The 21,425-nt window shown below is 41.5% G+C and overlaps 1 protein-coding gene across 2 annotated transcripts in view; it reads right to left on the reverse strand.

Moving 5' to 3' along the window:
- Positions 1-874: 874 nt before the first annotated feature.
- Positions 875-21,425, reverse strand: part of RCAN2 (regulator of calcineurin 2) — a 345,573-nt gene continuing 325,022 nt past the window's right edge. For both annotated transcript variants that reach the window (XM_010587302.3, XM_064286929.1), the window contains exons 4-5: positions 19,610-19,781; positions 875-3,437 (exon numbers count right to left, since the gene is read on the reverse strand). In XM_010587302.3, the coding sequence (XP_010585604.1) occupies positions 3,277-3,437; positions 19,610-19,781 (333 nt within the window). In that variant the 3' untranslated portion in view covers positions 875-3,276. The remainder of the gene's footprint in view (positions 3,438-19,609; positions 19,782-21,425) is intronic.

The raw sequence follows: 21,425 nt of genomic DNA on the forward strand, positions 1-21,425 counted from the left end.
CCATTTGGATATCCTTGTGTGTGTGTGACTTGCCTCTGTGTGTTAAGTGCTGTTTAGCTATTTTGTTCATTAAAAATATTAAAAAATGGATTGTCTACCTTTTTTTAAATTGATTGGTAGGTGTTTTTACATTTTGGATATGAGTTACTTGACAGCTATAGGAGTCCCTGGGTGGAGCAAATGGTTAACAAGCTTGGCTGCTAAATCAAAGGTTGGAGGTTAGAGCCTACCCAGAAGCACCTTGGAAGAAAGGGCTGGGAATCTACTTCTGAAAAATCGGCCATTGAGAACCCAGTGGAACACAGTTCTACTCTGACACATATGGGGTTGCCATGAGTTGGAGTCAACTCAGTGCCAATTGGCTGGTAACAGCTATATGCACTGCGAATGCCCTCTTCCATCTGAGCCTTGCCTCTTCCCTCTCTTAGTGGTGCCATTTGATGAATAGAAGGTCTCAGTTTTGATGAAATCCAATTTATCAATCTTTTAAGAGTGATTTTTGGAGACCTCAGATCCCTTACAGTGTTTTTAACCAAAGAATAGAGTGGGGGTGATGTTAAAATTGTGTCTTAGTGGGGCTGAAATGGCTTTCAGGACCCTGATGTTTGAAGCATGGTCACAAAACAGACAGCTCTCCCAGCTCCCCTCATCCAAGCCCAACCTATCCCTCCAGGCCTTGCTAAGAATTCTCTTTCCTCATGAGGTGGCTGCCACATAGCTTCCCCCAATGCGCATTTCAGGAAGATCCCAGATCGGTTCATCCCATACGTTGGTAATGTGTCTTAGGAAGATGGTATGCTGAATTGTACTCCCCACAAGAACCCCTCAAAAATACTGAATTCAGGAAGGCAACACAGAAATCACACCACATGGACAGAGTCATTCACCAGGTATATTTGAAGTCTAAGCTCTTTGAGCTATACACGTGCACAAATGATTCAGTTGGTGGAAATCTCCTCCTCCATTTTTAAACATTTCTTACTTAAAATAGTGCTAAAGAGGTTTGCATAATGTGCATCATGGAAATGCTGAGGCAATTCTGACTTTCACAGTGCTGAGTTACCACTGAAAACACTTCAGAGAGTCCTTCTCATTTCTTGCCGCTCTCCTGGCAAAAGTTCCCCTTCTCACCTTCCCCAAGCCCAATCTAATGAAAGAATTACTTGATCTGAGACAGACTAACATTGTCATTTTGCAACAAATTTCGCTAAAATGAAGCACACAGATTATACACTCCACTGATTTCATTTTACGACGGTACAAAATGGTCATTTCAACTTTTACTACATTTGGTTGCCAATGTCTGATGTGTTTAAAAAAAATTAAAAATCATTTCCAAACATTTTCTCTCACCCAGCTTTCTTTAGAACCCACATTCTGAAAACTCTGGGTAGCTTATGAAGTCAAATGATCTGCAGACGACTAAGAAACACAGCTGACTGTTGTCAAAGTTCTCTGGTCATCTGAATAGGTGAGTGCAATGTTTCTTCCACTAGAGGGCATCATTTCTCCACTATTAACTCTTCAGTCTGTCATTGGTCAAGGAAAAACAACAAAAAAACCTCCACAGCAAAGGAAAGCCAAAGCACTTGCTTATTGTACACTCCTCAGATTTTATTATTTTTTTAAAGGAGCCTTCATTTTTCTTACGGGAACTCAAGATTTCACTAGCAATGCTCTCCTCAGTTTCTCCTGTACTGCGTCCAGTACTATATTGCTATATTCACAGTAGAACGGACTTGAATTTCTGCGTGATCAGTCTATGAAGTTTCTGATGAGACTAAAATACACTCTAGTCAAAAACCACAACAATCCATCCATCAGCTGGCTGCGTTACTGTTCTTGCGTGTTTTTCTGAGGCTTGGGTAATGAAAGTATTTCCCCACTCCACCACAATTCGCATTTACACCTAAATGAATTCATTAATGTAGAGGAAGAGATGAGGCCTGGCACATACAGCAAAAGGTAACGGTTCTACACGTGTATCTTCTGTAATGCACTTTGGGCTAGAGAAATAGAAAAATCACATGTAACAAAAACAACTCTTTTAAGCACGTGGGCATTTGCATGAATAGGGATCAGCAAACGTGTATTTAATCACCCTTCCCGTTTTAATCTGCTCAGCTGCATTCTGGAGATTGAGCTTCATCCCAATTGTCTACCACTGACACTTGCATTTTCACTTTATTTTAAAACAAAGGGTTCTTGATAGCAAAGATGCTGGCTAATCACATAGATATATATTGGCGTGAGACATGTTGTGCCCTTTCAGAATTCAGCATTATCCATAAGGGGGTGTTAATATTATCAGATTACCTGTATCAGTATACGAATGCATTCCTAGTAACGCACATATTAGGTTCTTAAGCAGCTAATGGCTGAACAATCGCTAAATAAAAAACATCCAGATTTCAAAAGCACAGCCGAAACATTTATACAAATATACAAAGAGAAAAAAAACAATCGTTCAGACACTGTGAAACTTTTGTAATAAATAGGTTCGTCTGAAATCGGTCTGTATCACCCTGGACAAGCCTCCCCAGTGAGGCTGGGAAAATTCTATATGCAAGTGGTGTTCAAAATCTATCACGGAATATCTTTGGGGCCCAGCTCAGTTTTGCTTCCAGGAATTTTAACAGGCTATGAAGTATTGACTCAAAACAGTAAATATACCCAGACTTGTTGAGCTGGACGACGCTGATCATTTTCCTAATCTAGAGAGGACATGGCTGGATGCTGACACTGTGAGTTCTAGTGTGTTATCATGAAAATAAATGCTGGTGATCATGCATGTCCTGGGAATGTCGGGATGCAGAGGACTGAGTGAGACCAGATAGGGGTATCTCATGCAGTCAAAGTCAAGTTTACATATGGTCCTATTTAAGTGGCCAGGAAAAAACAATGCACATACCTCAGGACTGGGACTGAAACAGCTCACAAACAACACAGGTGCTATTTGTTACTGGTGTCTCTGGCTTGGATCAACATGAGAGAATGAAGATACAGGCTGTACTGACTGTTTAATAACAAAATGCTACTTTTTTTTCTAGAACCTTCTAAATAATGAATTACACTTGATGGAGTATGATATGATCAGGAAACCTATCACCTTTTCCTAGCCCTTTTGTCCAAGAGGCTTGATTACAATGAAGGAATCTCAAACAACCAGACACCCAGGGATTTAAAGGCAATTTTTTTTTTTCCACAAACAAACAATAGAGGGAAAAAGCATGATAAAGAGGAGACGGATATTATCGTCGAGGCGGAGCTGTGAGCTCAGTTGGACACAGAGGGTGGCAGGCCGGGGCGCCGGGTTTGGATGATTTTTGGCTTTGGAGAAGTCTTTGGATCCTCTTCTTCCTCTATGTCACTGTCACATACGTGCACGACGACACTTGGGGTGGACTCAGTCCCTGCATGGAGCTCATACTTTTCTCCTGAAAAGCAAAAGAAATGGGCGTGAAAAACGGGCGGCATTTCAAAATAGATTCTTTGGCGAGGTTTGCGTAAAGAAGTGAGAAGAACATTTTCGAGTGTCTCAGAAAACCTGGGGTCTTATCCAGGGATGGCACGGGTACTGGAAAGTGGAATGAGACAATCTGTCATTGTATGCCAGCTCCACCACTTATCAACTGTGCAGCCTTGAACAAGCCACTTAATGCCTTAGCATCCTCAAGTGTAAACTGCATATACTCCATGGAGAGGATTAAATATGTCTGGCAATTATTAGTTTCTGTGCTATTTCCCAGCATTGGTTCTAATTATCTGAGTAATCTTGCACCAATCATTTCACCTCTTCATCTTTTGGATAAGGTAGTATCTAAGGTTCCCTTCAGCTGTACACTTCTTAGAATAAGAGCTGCCCCAGGACGGAATATGGTGGAATCATCGTTTATCTGGGATTTGCAGTGGCTAGTGCATAACTGGGTTAGGTGATCATTAAAACCCCTTCCATTCCCGAGAGTCTATCATTCTTGACTGGCTCATTTTACAGTCAAACTGCTATCATCTGATTGGCTTCTTATCTGTTTTTGTTTCACCTCAATAGGTATTTACTAAGCACCTCTTACAGTTTGGTCCATTGCTAGGCATAAGGGCTACAAGGCATAATACAAATATGTGTGCCTTTCACAAGAGCAAAGTTCAGTGGAGGCATATGGAAACAGAAAGTATTGTAATATAACACGGTGAGCACTAGCGTGGCAATATGTGTCAAAAACTATGGTACCAAATTACAGAGAGCAAGTCACTCCAAAAGGCTTCCCAGAAGAGGTGACAGTTGAGCTGGGTCTAAAAGAGAAATAGGAGACCTCTACGTGGTGGGACAGGAGAAGGAGACATCCTTCTTCCCCACCCATTATGAATACACAGAAAAATCTCCTAAAAACAATGTCTCCCAGACGTTGGCTCATCAGGTCTTACTTGATCAAGTCCAGATATCTGAGCCTAGCACAGAAGATGCTGTATAATCTCTCACCAATCATTTTCAACATTACTTCCATTAACTCCCTATTTGTTTCAGTCAAACTAGTTGACCTGTTAGTCCCTAATCACAACAGCTACATTTTATACCTACCAAACCGGCGACTTTTATATGGAATCATCTCACCTCTCGCTGACAGTTATGTATATCCTCCCCTCTTCCCCTTTTAGGATCAAGGCCAGATACTACCCAGTATAGGAATCTTTCCTGTTATCCTTGGTCTTTAGTGGAAAGAGCCTGTTCTGGATGCCTAGGGCAAGTGTCGTCAGTTCCATTCACAGGGCACTTATCATGCACTACTGTGCACACTTTGGTAAACACCAAGAGTGGAAACAGCACAACCTTTCAAGGTACAGTTTTAAATTCTATGTGCTGACATTACAGAAGGGGAAACATTAATAATGCAATAAGTATCGACACTTTTCTAAGTGATGCTGAGAAAGAGTTAAACACTCAGTCAGCCACGCCCAGATTCACAGAAGTCTTTCCCTGAACCCTCTGGACATCCTGCTGTGTAAAGGCATTCCTGGTTGAGAGCAGCAAACATTTCACACAATGGAGGAGTGTTACACTGTCAGCATTTTTCCCAGTACGTGCAATGGCAAAGAGGGATAGAACTAGTCAGAAACACAGAAGTATGGCTGATGAAGAGTCTGTGACTTAAAGTCTAGATTTGGTGAAACTGTAGGTGGAGAGACTGGGGAATTTTGTCAATGAGTATTAAATCTCTGATATAACAGAGCTGACATGGACCAGTTTGGATGCAGACAAGGATGGTGACAGAAGCAGGGCATAGGGGCCAGAACCAGGAAGTAGACACTTGCTGAAGTCACTCATGCTAAAGTACACTCTCCCGGCTTGATGAGTAAAAATCGATAGCGCTAACCTAACCATACTGTAACCCACTCTGAAGTGATCATACCACGTATACTTGCAGTTGCTAAATAAAGTTCATTTAATTGTGTGGTTTCAGTTTTCCCTCAAGTATTTTGTCATTTTTATAGAAGTCCCAAGATTAAAGAACCACTGCAGATATTGCTAAGAAAAGGAACCTAATGAAGTCAGCCTTCTCTGAGATGGCCAGGGGTTGACAGACCTGGTTGGTGGCATCTCTGAGCTGTGGTTCTCCAACATCTGTGTGTGTAACAATTTACTGGGGCATTTGTTAAAAAGAGTTTATCAATATAGGGATGCATCCTGTAAATTCTGATTTAGTGAAACCTACATTTTCATTCAGTACCCCCAGGTGATTCTTGGTGTCTCATTGTCGGGTGGCCACTACCACTTTGCTTTGTGTGATAAGCAGGAGGCTGTAGGCCCAACAAGGGCAACAACATACATATGATGTGCCCCATTCCCTCCTCCATTCTATATCACACTTTTGCATTGGAAAAATGGTGATCATGAAGGTAGAGGATAATAGAGGGAAGAAGGGAGGCTGAGGATGTCAAAAGAAAAAAAAAAAAAAAAAACCACTGCCGTTGAGTTGGTTCCAACTCCTAGTGACCCTAGACGACAGAGTAGAACTGCCCCACAGCGTTTCCAAGGAGCACCTGGTGGATTCAAACTGCTGACCCTTTGATTAGCAGCCATAGCTCTTAACCACTGCACCACCAGGCCACCATCGAAAGGAGGCAAGAAATTCTGGATCAGATCTATGGCCACTCCCGGCCATCAATGTTAATTAATCTTTGGGGTTCTCATCTATGTTTATCAAAGAACAACCAGTTGCTCAAAATTAGACAGCAAACTATAGTTGAATCCATTGCAACCAGGGTTTCTAAAATTTTGTCTTTCCTTCAGGAATTCACTGTGATTCTGAATGACAGACACCCTTTAGTGAAGTCAAAGACAGCAGAATAATTTACGAGTAATTAAATGGGGTTGCTGCTTTTTGTTTTTGTACATAGGATTTCTTTTAATTCTCATGTTTGGAGAAAATGCACCTCTTGAAGAAACTCCAATGGCTACGGCAGCTCTTCCTTACTCTGCTGTCTGGGAGCATGGAGATGACAGGGGAATGGCGTCACTAATTTTCCAGCGGGGGCAATGATAGAAAAGAGCCTGGGATAGGAGGGTGAACATTGTGACTGCAGGAATTTGGGTTGCAGTGGTGGCCATGGCAGAGACCCATAACAGCAGAATGACCAGACACCCTGCCCCTTTCTTCATCTCTTGGCAAGATGCTAGCCTTTGATTCAACCTTTGGTTTGCCCTGGCTTGGATAAAGAACATTCTTTTAAACATACCTCTCGTTCATTGTGTTTACCCTGATTCAGACATACTTGCCTTTCCTCTCAAATGAAATGTGTTGGGTTAACAATCAAGAAGGGGAAGGCCCAGTAGAGAAGCACACTGTCTGCAGGACACAGAGCAACTTTCTCGTCAGGTTAATAAAGTCAGATTTCTTGGTAGTAGAGATACTTTATTGCTGTGATCCCATTAACTCTGACATTGCACAGTTCTATTTTTAGAAACTTCCTTACTATCGAAATCCAGCAAAGCTTAACAGCTGCTGAGAGCCCATAAAAAAAAAAAAAAAAAGCTGTGGTCTTGCTGGATTGAATTTTTCTTTTTTTGGCCTCTTTTCCCTTTGGGCCTCAGCTAATTCCTCCACCACGAGGGCTGACGTCAATGCTACCACCCTGTACAGGGACCAACTGGTCTTGGTTGGGGACAAGGAGCCCAATGGGCCTTGTACACACAGGACAGGGACAGATCTGACCATAGTGCAGTAAGAGAGGGTCAAACAGACCAGCATTTCTTTTAAGGGCTGAGGAGAGGGTTTACCCGTCATAACTCAATTCTCTAGTCTGTGCTCAAAGTGTCCTTTTTCCTGAAAGCAGGGAAGAGGCCAGGACCAAAAGCCAGGTTACATAACTTGAAGAATGTAAACTGTGTAACTGAATCGTACATGTAGAAATTGTTGAATGGGTGTATGGTTCTGTTGTATATATTCTCAACAACAAAAATAAAATAAATCGAGGAATTTCTTTAAAAAGCAAAAGAAAAAAGGGTGGCGGGGAGTAGAACAGAATTCCAAATTCTCCACAGAATCCAGATTTTCTGGAACCACTGAGCCTGGATGAGCTCCCAAAACTATTGCTCTGAGATTATTTTTAAACTTTAAACCTTAAATCAAAACTATCCCTTGAAATCTTCTTTGAACCAAAAAAAAAAAACAAAAAAAACAATTTATTCTCATTAGTAAAGTATGTCTGCTTTGAGAATTATTTATGTGAGATCAAATGAACAACGGCAACTCAAAAGGTTGAATGGGAAGCTTAGGGGACAGCGAGTTGAAGATAATGCTGGTAGAATAATGCGGAAAAGGATAGTGAGAACGGTAGCACAACTTCAAGAATGTAACCATTGTCATTGAATTGTACACATAGAAATTGTTGAAATGGCTTGCCTTTGGCTGTGTGTACTTCCACCAAAACAAAAAAATTTTTTTTTCTTAATGCATTGATCAGGGCTTCTCACCTATACCCATGAAATAAAATTCCCACCCAAGCAAATGAAAAATCCTCTAGTATCTGGCCAAAAGTTCTATTCTCATTTAGGCCTTTGGAACTGATTTAGGCTTGGCCATTGTTCAAAATGGATGCCAAAGATCTGTCTCCTCTTTTCCTGAGTGGGTGGAGAAAGGTTGGTGACAAAGGCCTGATTCCTGTAAGTCTGGAGGAGGGAGTGAAGGTGCCCACAGGCTGCTTTCTGTTCTCGGCAGGAAGCTGGTAACGTCCCTGTGCTGGCCTGGCGGATGGAGGAGGTGGTGATGGGGATCCTGTACATATGCCAAGAAGTGTGTTGGTGTCTATCGGTCCAAGTGCTACTGGAAATTCTCCACCGTGCCACCTTTGCCTCATGAGCCATGGGATGGTTCCTCCTTGAATTCTCTTTACAAAATCAGTGTGATTATGCAAAGTCTGCCTTAACATATCATTCAGACATGTTAAGGGTGAGAGCTATATTACTATGTATTAGAGTTTGGAGTTCCTGGTTGGTATAAATGGTTAAAGCCCTCAGCTGCTAAATGGAAGGTTGGAGGTTTGAGTTCACCCAGAGGTATCTCAGAAGAAGGGCCTACTGATCTACTTCCAAAACAACCAGCCACTGAAAATCCTATGGAGCACAACTCTTCTTTGACACTTATGGAGTTGCCATGAGTTGAGGTCAACTCAACAGCAACTGGAAAGAAAGAACTCTATGCACTGGTCAGTATTTGAACTCACTGTATCTCTTAACTTACTCTCATTCCTGGCAGGTATAAAGCTGGTTTAGTTTTTGGTCAAAAGTGTTCCCCAATAGAAGGACTGAGTTATAGTGAAAAACATTAGGAAGTTTCCCAAAGCTACACCCCTTCTCCCATCCAGATGTGCTATTGAACGGTATTTTAAGGTATCTACTGGCAATCTTCCCTTCCCCTTGTTTTCCAAAGAGAAGGGAAAAAGTGCGTGTCTGGAAAGGAGGACGGGACTGTGCAAAATTGTGAAGCAGGTTTTACTCAGCTCTGCGCTATCTCCCCCTGTTCTAGCGCTCTCTTCTCTGCTCCCGTGCTGGCACCTCTGACCCCTTACTAGGCACTCCTTCATCACATTTGAGAACCACCTGATTAATATTGAAAAGTATAATATTAATGTGGTTCCCCAACTAGGGAGCTACAATCTCAGTGGTGTCTGGAAATGGGACGGGATTCTGTGAGTTGTCAAGAGGGGTGGAGGTGGATACCAGCATTTAGTAGGCCTAAGGGTGTTAAAGGTGGGTAGAGCTGTCAACTCTAAGATATCACAGACCTCATATTGAGAAAATTGAGCTAAGAACTTCCTATAGGCACTTACACTTTAACAGGAGACTAAGATATGGTTTGAAAGTGATAATAAGCCAAGTGATAGGAAGTCAGGTGATAAGAAAAAGGTAACACACATTGAACATTTACCATGCTCAGGTACTGGACATACAGATTTAAATGGACTACCTCATTCGTTGCCTGCAACAACTCTATTTTACTACTGAGGAAACTGAAGCCAAGACAGGTTAAGACACTCGCTTACACAGTTAATAAATAGTGAAGCCTGGATTCAAACTCACATCTTGAGTTTTAGTCATCATTATAAGCAAGAGAAAAAATTCTCTTTACACTGGATCTTTACAAACAGCTACAAAATAATAGAGGAGTTAGTCTGGTGCAGAGGGAATTACGGGAAACTCAAAATCTCAGTAATTTGGTTGCTACCTATTCACAAGGTCAATTTGGGCGTGGAGAAAGAACTTATTTTCTAAGTAGAAATAGAACCAGGCATTCAGGATTAAAATAAATGTTCCAGGGGCAAAAAGACTTTTGTAATTTTTTCCTCTTTCATTCCTTGTGTTTCTATGAATTCAAATTTAATTTTGGTTGACAAAGGAGAAAATGCTGTAGGTAGACTTTAGGGTGAGGACAATCTCTAAATAGCACCTCTCTCTTTTCCTTTGTTTAGCAGCTATTTCTATCAAAGAATGTCCTCTAAACATGGGTGGCAAATAGTATAAAGCAAAGCAGAGACCAAATCCAAATATTTCATTGGCAGTTCAGAGAAAAAAAACACGCAAATAACAAACACCATCACAACTACCACAATGGACACATACATCGTGCTTAGTGGGTGGTTGGCACTGCTTCAAACACTTTATATACATTAATTCATTTAATGGCAGAGGGAATTTCTCTCTGAAGCCTATGAAACAATGCTGCTCAGAGCAGAATCATCACAATACCTACCCCTTATTTGATACTTACTATGTGCCAGAGGGTCGCTATGAGTTGGAACCAACTTGACGGCACCTAACAATAACAAGTACAATGTGCCAGGCACTGTGCTAACTGCTTTATGTATAGTAATCATTCCATCTTCATGATTGAATGACCATTAAAGACAAAAGGCGGTGCAGAAAAGTAAATTCTTCAAGGCCACATACAAGCATGTGGTAGAGCCAGGACTCCAACACATGCCTGTTGTTGTTAGGTACCACAGAATCAATTCCAACTCATAATGACCCCATGTGTCAGAGCAGAACTGCTCTATAGGGCTTTCTGGCTCTAAGCTTTACAGAAACAGATCACCAGGTCTTTCATCTGCACTGGGTAGGTTCGAACCACTAACCTTTCGATTAATAGCCAAGCTCTCAACCACGGTGCAACCAGGGCTCCTTAATCCAGGACTACCAGGTGCCAAAGCATTAACTACCATATTGCCTCTGGCATGTAGGAAGAACGTTTGCCATGGTGCAGGAGTTACATGATGCCTGAAAATTGACTTCCCTGTCTCAGAATGTACAGTATGAGTTCCTTTTAGGAAAATATTACCTACATGAATCACTAGCTTTTCTTCTTCCTAGCCTACCTGGCCTCGGTGCCGAGCCACATCAAACTAGGAAAACAGGAGGGAATTCTTGGTAAGATGGGGGGTGGGGAGATAAATACTCTGTAGTTTTAAGAGCTGTTCTACTTAATTAAGAGAACGTTTGCTTGCCTTCTGGAGATCTCCTTCTAAGACTGGATTAGAGAGTCCAATTACCTTCATGGCTTTTTGAGACATTTAAGACCTAAAGTACTTCACAGGACAACTGATTGACCAAGGGCCTGAATCAGTGGTTGAGATGAAGAACCGGAACCCTAGAAGGGCACTTACCAGTTGCTGCCGAGTAGACTCCCACTCCTGGCAACCCTAAGTGTGTCAGAGTGACCCTAAGCGTGTCAGAGTAGAACTGTGCTCCATAGGGTTTTATTTTAAATGTATACATATATTTTATTTTTGTTGTTGGAAATATACACAGCAGAACATATACCAATTCAAAAATGTCTACATTTACAATTCATTAACATTGATTATATTCTTCAAGTTCTGCAACCATTCTCACCCTCCTTTTCCAAATTGTTCCTCCTACATTAACACAAACTCACTGGCCCCTAAGCTTCTTATCTAATCTTTCAAGTTGCTACTATCAATTTGATCCCATATAGATAGTTCTTTAAAAGAGTACAATGCTCAAGGCAGGCATTCTTTACTAGTTAAGCTAAACTATTACTTGATTTAAAGAAGACTTCAGGGTATATTTTCAGTTTAAGGTTTAAAGATTATCTCAGGGCAATAGTTTTGGGAATTCACTCAACCTCAATGGCTCCAGAAAATCCGGATTCCATGACAATTTGAACTTCTGCATTTTCCCCCCTTTTGATCAGGATTTGGCAAACGAATCTTTGATCAAAATGTTCAGTAATGGTTCCACAGGGTTTTGAATGACTGTGACTTTTCAGAAGTAGATCACCAGGCCTTTCTTCCAAGGCATTTCTGGATAGACTCAAACCTCCAACCTTTCAGTTAGCAGTTGGGTTTTAACTATTTGTGCCATTTAGGAACTCCAAAAGGAAGTGAGTGAAATATGAAGAGAACCGTGACAGGGAAGAGAACCATAAAGAAGGAGAGAGAACACAGAAGAAGGGCTGTCTGTGGTTTTGTGATTTGGAGCCTGTTCACATGGGGTAAGAGGAAACTGGCAGAGAAAAAGAAATAAAATGTTTGGGAGTGCTTGGTTAGAGGTGTGCTTGGCTATTTCTATCTGGGAATGGACCATACTATTCTGTCTTTCCAGACATTAGGGACCCAACTAAGGGAATAGCTATGGGAACACACACACACACACACCATAAGAAAATATCTGAAAGATAAACACGATTTTTTTTTCTATTGTGTACTGTCTCACCCTTCACCAAAATTGCCACTTATCTACTGTCTATTCAGAAACACAACAATTTTTAAGGTACTTATTTTGGGGTGGTAGGGTTTGCTAATTCATTCCCCCACCCCTTTTTTCCTCATCTGTATTTTCTATTTTTCTACAGTGGGCATGTTTTACCTGCACAGCAAGGAAAGAAAGACTTTACACTGCTACTCGGTAGTGACTGAGGGCCTGAAGGTGACTGTGGAACATATGCTTAGAAGAAATGCCCTCTTAAAATTTTCCCCAGGGAACATTCTTGCAAAGGAAATGGAAAATTATGAACATGTGTTGCAGGTTCACAAATCCGAATGCCTTGGGTGGGACGCTAGGCTGTGTTGTTTGTCTTTCAGGTCTGCGATCAGAATATAGCAATTGTTGAAGGAGAACTGAGGCTCTCTATAATATTCATACCACATGCGCCAAAAATATAAGCACTCATTTATATCTTAAAAACTGAATGTTCACTACCTTTGAATCAAGGCCTAAAATAGAAAATATATATATCTCCCTCTCTTCCTTATAAATCACATGAATCAATGAAATATATTTTCCATTTTGGGGTACCAAGCAACACCAAGAAAACTGTTTTACTATAGCATGTTTTGATGGAGAAGAACTTGGAAAAAGAAAAAATCTAAATATAGCAGATGCCCGCAACTTGAAACTCGAGCACCATTTTAAACTCTCCTCTGCAGTTAACTAAAATTGATCTCCCTAACAAGAGCTAAAAATAGTGAGGGGAAAAAAGAGACTAGACAATGACTTTTCATATCGCTCCCTGCAGGCATTTGCAGTGACAATGAACATGACCCTCCAGAGCTATCCTAGAGAGCAGAACAAAGACTGGCATTTCACATCCCCCGGCCCCGCCCCCGATTTCCCACCCATTAGTACAGCGTACATTTCTATTTTGCCATTTTTGCTGATTGGTAGGGATAAGCTATTTTGCTAGGTTGGGTTTTTGTTTTTCCTATTTTGTTTTACATCAGAAAAAAACATAGCACTCTGCTGTTTCAGGAGTCAGAAACAATAAAAAAAAAAATAGGTAGCATAAAATAAATACAAATAAAATACTGATTTTATTCTCTGCCTCAAGGTCAGAGCACATCATATTTTGTCCAGGTCATTGATAAGTGATGGGCTTCTATAAATTCACCAGAGGGCTATTATAAACGTCTGTGTTTTATAGAGAAGACAGCTGTCCCTTCAGCAGAGCAGAGGAAGGCAAATTCTGAACCTCATATCCCACTGGACAACAGAGGAACTCATCAACGGACACAGTTTGTGTGTTTGGGGGTTGGCGGGGAGGGGCTACCAAACGTGGAGGGACAAAATGTAAAAGTTGTTTTGCATTTTTAATATTTCTTTTCATAACCACCTTGAATTTCTTCTGAAGAAATTAATCTTACTATTTAAGAGATTGCTCTGGTTTCTGATACCTTCACCACACGGGACAAGGATAAAGGGTGCTTCCTTGCTCAACCAATCCCTTCCAACCTCCCTCATCCCCTTCTGCTTCCTGACAGTGTCAAAGGGACATGTTTTAACTTACCAGCTGGGCATCCTTGGGCAAGTTACTTAGCACTCTGAGCCTTACAGTCCCCAGCTATATAAAGGGAATTAATAATAGTACTTGTCTCCTAGCATTGCTATCAGCATTAAATGAAATAATATAGTAAGGTGTTCAGAATAGTGCTTGATACATAGTAAGTCCTATATGTAAGTTTTTGAGGAGCCCTGGTAGCAAAGTGGTTAAGCAAGCACTGGGCTGTTAACCAAAAGGTCAGTAGTTCAAACCTACCAGCCACTCCATGGGAGAAAGATGTGGCAGTCTGCTTCTGTAGATTACAGCCTTGTAAACCCTATGGGGCAGTTCTACTCTGTCCTGTAGGGTCGCTATGAGTCAGAACCGACTCGATGGCAATGAGTTTGGTTTGGTTTTATATATATATGTATACAAAAACCAAAACCCGTTGCCGTCAAGTCGATTCCGACTCATAGTGACCCTATAGGTCAGAGTAGAACTGCCCCATAGAGATTCCAAGGAGCGCCTGGTGGATATGAACTGCCAACCTTTTGGTTAGCAGCTGTAGCACTTAACCACTACGCCACCAGGGTTTTCTTTACATATATATATACATATATACACACACACACACAAAATTTTAACCATTGCATTCATTATTTATTTTTTTCAAATTTATTCTTTACTTACTTTTTGAATAAAAACAGGACATACAGTTAAAGGGATAATGACTAAGAATGTTTGCAACTGTGCCTCTCATAGTTTTCAGAATATAAACTTGCTCTAACTATAATCAACAAAACTAAGAGATTTTCCTCAGGGTCATGTGGCCCTCGTCTTATGCTGTAAGCTTATGTTAAGAATTTTGAAGGATGCAGGTTTGGGTACGATCAGGGTTCCCTTGTTTTCTCTCTGCTTGTTTCAAGTACTTCTCTAGAAGTTCTAGGGAGCCCAAGCTGTCCCTCTTTGGAGAATAGTCACCAGGAAGGCATTTTTCTGGGGCTGCTGTTTTACTCCTTGATTGTCTGAGCTGACGCCTCTGCCTGCACACTCCCATTTGTCCTCCATAAAAGGGTCCTGAGGACACATCATTAAGGCTCCCGCAAATCAGCCAGTGTCCTGAAAGGATCCTTGACCTGAGTGCCACCTCACCCTGGATCCTGCTCCACGGTGTTCCTTCTTGAGATTTACTTGTTCCGGCATCCTTAGGTTTCTGCAGCTCTTCTCAGCCACTCACCTCTGCCAGTTTAGCACTGTTAAATCATTCCTCCTAAACTAAACTTCCTTCCCTTTGACCATCTGCATTGCTTTTTTTCTGCCCTCACTCTTATTTGTTTCTGCACTTCCGGAGCTGAGGTAGTCATCTTTTAACACGGAATGAATCACAATTTGTTACTGAAATGATGCTGCCAGAGGATTAAAAATAAATTCTACTAGATCATTTTTTTTTCCTCCAAATGGAAATGCTAGAAGTACTCTTTGTAGAAGAAAACATTAGTTTAGTGCTGTCTAGCTCAGGTTGGCCAAAGTCATAAGAAACCAATAATTTGCCAGTGGAAAAAATATCTCTAGGCAGGCTAATAGTCTGATCTATTCGCTCACTCATTCATTCATTCACGCCTCCAGTATTTACTGTGCATCTACTGTGCACCGCATGCTGTCAGGTACTGGGGATATCAAACTGAATATAACATGCATTCTCTCCTCAAAAAGTACGGAAGCTGGTAAGTTGAACAACAGGAAGTTGCCATAAGGAGAAGAGAGCATTCATTAAATGTGCCAGGAGGAGTCTTGCCTTGGTAGCTAGTTGGGGAGATGGGCAAAGATGGGGGTGGGGAGAGTGCAGGGTACGTCCCCTAATCCCTCACTGCTGTAGCTGAAACAGTCACAAAAGGCCCAGTCCTTGGATATAACCTCTGTGATATTTTCCACTCAATTGTTGGCTACAAATCATTCGTCTGTATGGGGTGAGGGAACTCCAAGGACACAGGAAAGGGACAAATGGGTAAACAAAGAGAAACAGGCTCAAATTGATGGCAAGGGATGGAGAGAAAGATATCCCAGAAAATATATCCACACTGCAGCTGTTCCATGGGAAACAGTATCAATCATCCTTGAAAAACAGGAGACTTTCAATATTTTCTCTTGCACACAACAATGCACAGGTCTTCATTTGCACACTTATCAGACACAGAGTTAGGCTTTCTGGAAGCTCAGAATGAGGTTAGGTATTTGTCAAGTCAGAGTTAGCAAAAATTTCTTGCTGATGTCAGAGCACAGCAGGCCTACAGTCAGCAAAGGCAGTCAGTGGTGCAAATACTAACATGTTCGGCTGCTAACCAAAAGGTTAGAGGTTCAAGTTCACCCAGAGGCACCTTGGAAGAAAGGCTTGGTGATCTACTTCTGAAAAATCAGCCACTGAAAACCCTGCGGAGCACAGTGGACACACACGGGATCACTCTGAGTCGGAGTCAACTCTATGGCAAACGGTTTGAGTTTGGTTTTGTCCTTGATAGAAGGCCATTTGGCTAAATGGTCAAGTTTACTCCCCTAAGAAAGAAGGTCCAGGTTTTGAAATTGCCTCTGCCACCAATCAACTGTGTCACCTTGGGCAAGCTCATCCACTTCTCCACGGCTCAGTTTCCTGATCTGTAAAATGAGGACAATAACAGTTCCTGTCCTCTGGTGCTTATCACACTGAGGGGTACTTCATAAATGGCAGACAGTACAGTCACCTTATAGCAGAAGGTGAAGGTCATGGGTGAAGCTGATCCTTAGGATAGCATACAATTAAGATAATGACATGTTTTTGTAACAGCGTTGATCAATTTATTCATAACTCTGAAAAAAAAACCCAGTTTTTTCTTTACCTCTTCAAGACCATTTCCTTCCTCCTTCCTCTGTGCCAGGCTCTGTAAGCATCCCTTCTAGGACCTAATGTCCACTCCAATCATCTGCTTTCTTCAGTCCCACGTCCCATTTGTCCCTGGCTGTGTCCTCCAGACCCAGGATCAGCTCCATCAGCGGTGAGGGTGTCTGAGACTTGCCCTTACCTTCTCTTTGCATCAAACTTAGTGAACCAAAAAAAAAAAAAAACAAACCCAAACCCAGTGCCAGTGAGTTGATTCCGACTTATAGCAACCCTATAGGACAGAGTAGAACTGCCCCATAGAGTTTCCAAGGAGTGCCTGGCAGATTCGAACTGCCAACCTTTTGGTTAGCAGCCATAGCACTTAACTACTACACCACCAGGGTTTCCAACTTAGTGAACATTGACTATAAATTTTCTTTAACATTCTGGATAAAAAAAGGTAAGAATTTACTGGATTACTGGCTCCAAGCTGAGTGGACCAGAAACCCACTGGAGTCTGAAGGTTGAAGACTCTAAGTCTGGGTCTCCATTACAAAGAGTGAATTAGGAAGGACACTGCATTCGAAGCCCCAGCTCTGTCACTGGCAAGTCACTTCCCCTTCTTTGGGCCTCGGTTTTCCCTCCTGTAAAATGCAGGTTGGCCAGACGGCTCCTAAGTCCTCTAGCCTAGACCTTAGTGATTTTAGGAAGAGCTCTGTTTGCTCATATCCAAAGCAATTCTACAAGGTTTTCAAATGCATTCTTATTATTATCTGTGCATAAGTGTCAATCTGGCAGATCAAAGGACTTTGGCTTGCCTCACTCCATTTGGGCAGGTGATGCCTGCCTGTTTGTGTTGAGTTTCCTGAATTACTGTGGGAAATGGTTTCACAAGGCTTGACTTGAGCAGCTTCAACTTACTTCATACACTATACAATGTATAGCGCACACCTATCACAAACAAGTCTCTCTTTGAATGGGGAGTATATAAGCTCAGGATTCCTGCATGTGAACTAGACTTTCAAGAAAATCACCTTTCACGAGGAATCTGCCTTGTTACATTGCTTCTTTCATCAGCCCATCTTGGTTAGACACCTACTGCTTCTCACAAATGGCTCTTTGAGGGTGAATCGATGGCCATTTTAAAGGCTTCAAGAAGCTGAGTGACTTGATGGTGATTACAGAGAAACTCCCAAGGAGCCTGCACTTGAGAGTGCTGTAATTTAACTCTTAGGCCACAGCACCCCTCGCTATGTGACAGGCAGTAATTCTTTTGCAGGAAGTGCTTATTAATCAAATCAGCCTCGTCCTAATCTGAGTGCCTACTAGGGTGACCAGCTTGTTCTGGTTTGCCTGTGAATTTCTCAGTTTTAGCACTGAAAGTCCCTCATTCAGGAACCCCCAGTGCTGGGCAAAACAGGACAGCTGGTCACCCTAATTCCCAAATTTCAGTATTCATTATTAAAGCTGTTGATTTCTGGGGTGGTGATTCTGGTGAAAATATTTTCCTGACCACATTAAAAAATACTGGTAAGAACGTATTATGAGTTTATTATTCTTGGTATTTGGTTATCACAGTCCTCAAACCCATCTGAATATCAGAACCACCTGGGGAGCTTTTTACAAATACTAATGCCTGGAGTTTATCCTAGATCAATTAAATTAGGATCCTTGGGGTGGAGCCAGAGCATTGGGATAATATTTTCCAAGCCCCCTCCCATCCAGTGGGTACTATCAGTAGATAGAGCAGCTATTATGTCCATTTGGATCCATGTGTCTAAAATCTCAGCTGTGACCTGGTTTCAGCCTCTCCAATTTCCACCATTTCCCCTCCTAATGTTGTTGTTGTTGTTAGTTACAGTCAAGTGGCCCCTGACTCATGGCAACCCCAGGCACAATGAAACAAAATACTGCCTGTAGCATCCCCATGACTGACTGCAGATCAGACCGTTGTGATCCACAGGGTTATCATTGGCTGATTTGGGGGAGTAGAGTACCAGGCCTTTCTTCCTAGTCTGTCTTAGTCTGGAAGTTCCATTGAAACCTGTTCAGCATCATACTAACACACAAGCTTCCACTGACAGACAGGTGATGGCTGTGCATAAGGTACAATGGGCAGGAATCAAACTCAGGTCTTTTGCCTGGAAGGCACGAAGTCTACCACTGAATCACCACTGCCCCCTGGATACAATAAAGGAAAACCACTTTGGAGATCAGGCATCATCTACTAAAACTGAAGACAATACCACTTCTGGGCATAAAACCTAAGGAAAGTTTTGGACAAATGCTAAGGAGACATGTGCAAGAATGTTAACTGCAGCTTTGCTTACAAGGGCAAAAAAACTGGAAGCAATCTAAATCTAAATGGCCGTCAGGAGAAGAGTGGATGAGTAAAGAGTGGTATGTTCTGACAAAGAAGAACAATACTGCAGTGAAAATGAACAAATCAGTTACATATAGCAACATCAGGACAAAGCAACAACCAGATTTTCCTAACGTTAAAGGCTATCGTGAACAACTTTTTGGAAACTTGGAGGCTTTACTTCGGCAGGCAGGTTGCCTCATAGCAGAGGGCTCTCGGGTGTGTGCTACCACCTGTGGCAGCAGGAAAACAGGGTTGTGCAGCAGAAGCCCCTGACAGTTGATAGAGCTCATTTTACCAGCTTTAAGAAAACATCTTCCTTGTGGTTCAGAGAGAAATCTCATAAGAATTAGGTAGCACATTCAGATCTTAAAATATCTGCACTGTGATCCGGAAGTCATATGAACCAATATCACTTTTGTCCAGGTTCCCAAATTGCTTTTAAACAGGTATAAGGTATGATGTTGCATTCTCATTCATAATTCCCTCTCCTGGTCCACATACAGCCATAAATCCATGAGAAATGCAGATGTTACCACAAAGCTGGGATTTCAAGGTTGTTAATCTTATTTGATTTTTCTAGGTTGCTGACAAATGTTTACTTTTCAAAAGGGCCACAGAGCTTACCTGGTCCTAGTTTGGCCACAGCATAGAGGAGGTCGTAGTTAAGGACTGGCGTGGCATCGCTAATGGGCTGCCAGCCAACGGGAGGAGATGCGGGGGGTGAGATGAGAAACTGTTTGGAAGGCTGTGGTGGAGCCAAATGCAGTTTGTCTCCATCTGTCTCTGGAGTCTGCACCTTTCAAACAGAGCAGAAATGAGGACACATTGTTCAGTATGGTTTCAGATGTGCCATGTTGGTACACTAACATGTGGAGTCTCATTTTCAGTCTGTAAAAAAGGAACCAATGGACAAAGCTACTGTAATAATAACTACTTACCATAGACCATGTGATTAATTTTCTTGTTTGATCCTTAAGACAGTGGTTCTCAACCTTTAGCGTGCATTAGAATCACCTTCCCTAAACAGAGATTGCTGGGTCTCACCCCTGGAGTTTCTGATTCAGTAGATCTGGGGAAGGCCCAAGAATTTTAATTTCTAATAAATTCCCAGGTGATGCTGATGCTGCTGGTCTCCAGACCACACTTTTGAAAACCACTGCCTTACCACAAACCTGCCAGGTGGGTTTTCTTTCTTTTTGAGATGAAATTCAAATAACATACAATTAACCATTTTAATGTGAATAGTTCAGTGGCATTTAGTACATTCCCAGTGTTGTGCAACCACCACTCCATCTAGATTCAAAACATTTTCATCACCTCCAAAGGAAAAAAAAAAAAAACCCCATACCAATTAAGCAACCACCTCCACCCCCCACTACCCCTATCTCGTGGCAGCCACCAGTCTGCTTTTTGTTTCTATGGATTTACCCCACCTAGATATTTTATAAAATAGAATCACACAATATGTGACCTTTTGTGTTAGCCTTCTTTCACTTCACATAATGCTTTCAAATTTCAAACACTCTGTAGCATGTACTTCATTCCTTTTCTGGCTAAATACTATTCCATTGAATGGACATACTATAATTTGTTTATTCATCTTTTGGTAGACATTGGGGTTGTTTCTACCTTTTGGTTATTGTGAATGGTATTGCTATGAACATGAGTATACATGCACTTGTATAGCTTAGTTTTCAGCAGATTCTCCAAGGGGTCTATTTTCTCCAAAATTTGTTGAAGCACATGTTTTCAATTCTTTTTGGTCTATATCTTGGACAGAAATTGCTGGGTCATATAGTAACTCTATGTTTAAGTTTTTGAGGGACCATTAGATGAGGTTTTTAATAGATGAGGATACTGGGGTTTTTTCAAATCACACGAGTTATTAGAAGTCATGGTATCTGAACATGCATCTGAGGCCAAAATCTGTGTCCTTTTTTATTGCATCATCTCTATAGAGTTCAAAGGTAGAAATAATTGCCCATGGACCAATAAAAGAGGACCCAGGAATCTACTGAAAAGGTAAACCCAGTACCTTAATGGAACATATGGACACTGATTTTCTATTGCTGTGGATATCATGAGCATTGCCAAGAATTAACCATCTTTTTTTTTTTGAATAGCCAGAATTTATTTTTGAATGAAAAAAAAAAACCCCACAATTAATTTACATATATTTATAACCTCTTCTCATGAATATGAATCATTGGGAAGGTTATATAGTCCACTAACACTGTTTTAATTGTAACCCTGACACATAGGTTAGCAGTTGTGATTAGATCTTTCTTACTACAGCTGCTAGCTGGGATTTATTGTGTACTTACTGAATGCCAGGCACTTTAAAATACAATAATTTATTTAACCCTCATAACAGCTCTACAGGCTATGTACCATCATCATCCCCATTTTACAGATGAGGAAACAGACTCAGTGAGGTTGG

Source organism: Loxodonta africana, chromosome 1 (genome assembly GCF_030014295.1).
Source record: "Loxodonta africana isolate mLoxAfr1 chromosome 1, mLoxAfr1.hap2, whole genome shotgun sequence".
Lineage (NCBI taxonomy): Eukaryota > Metazoa > Chordata > Mammalia > Proboscidea > Elephantidae > Loxodonta > Loxodonta africana.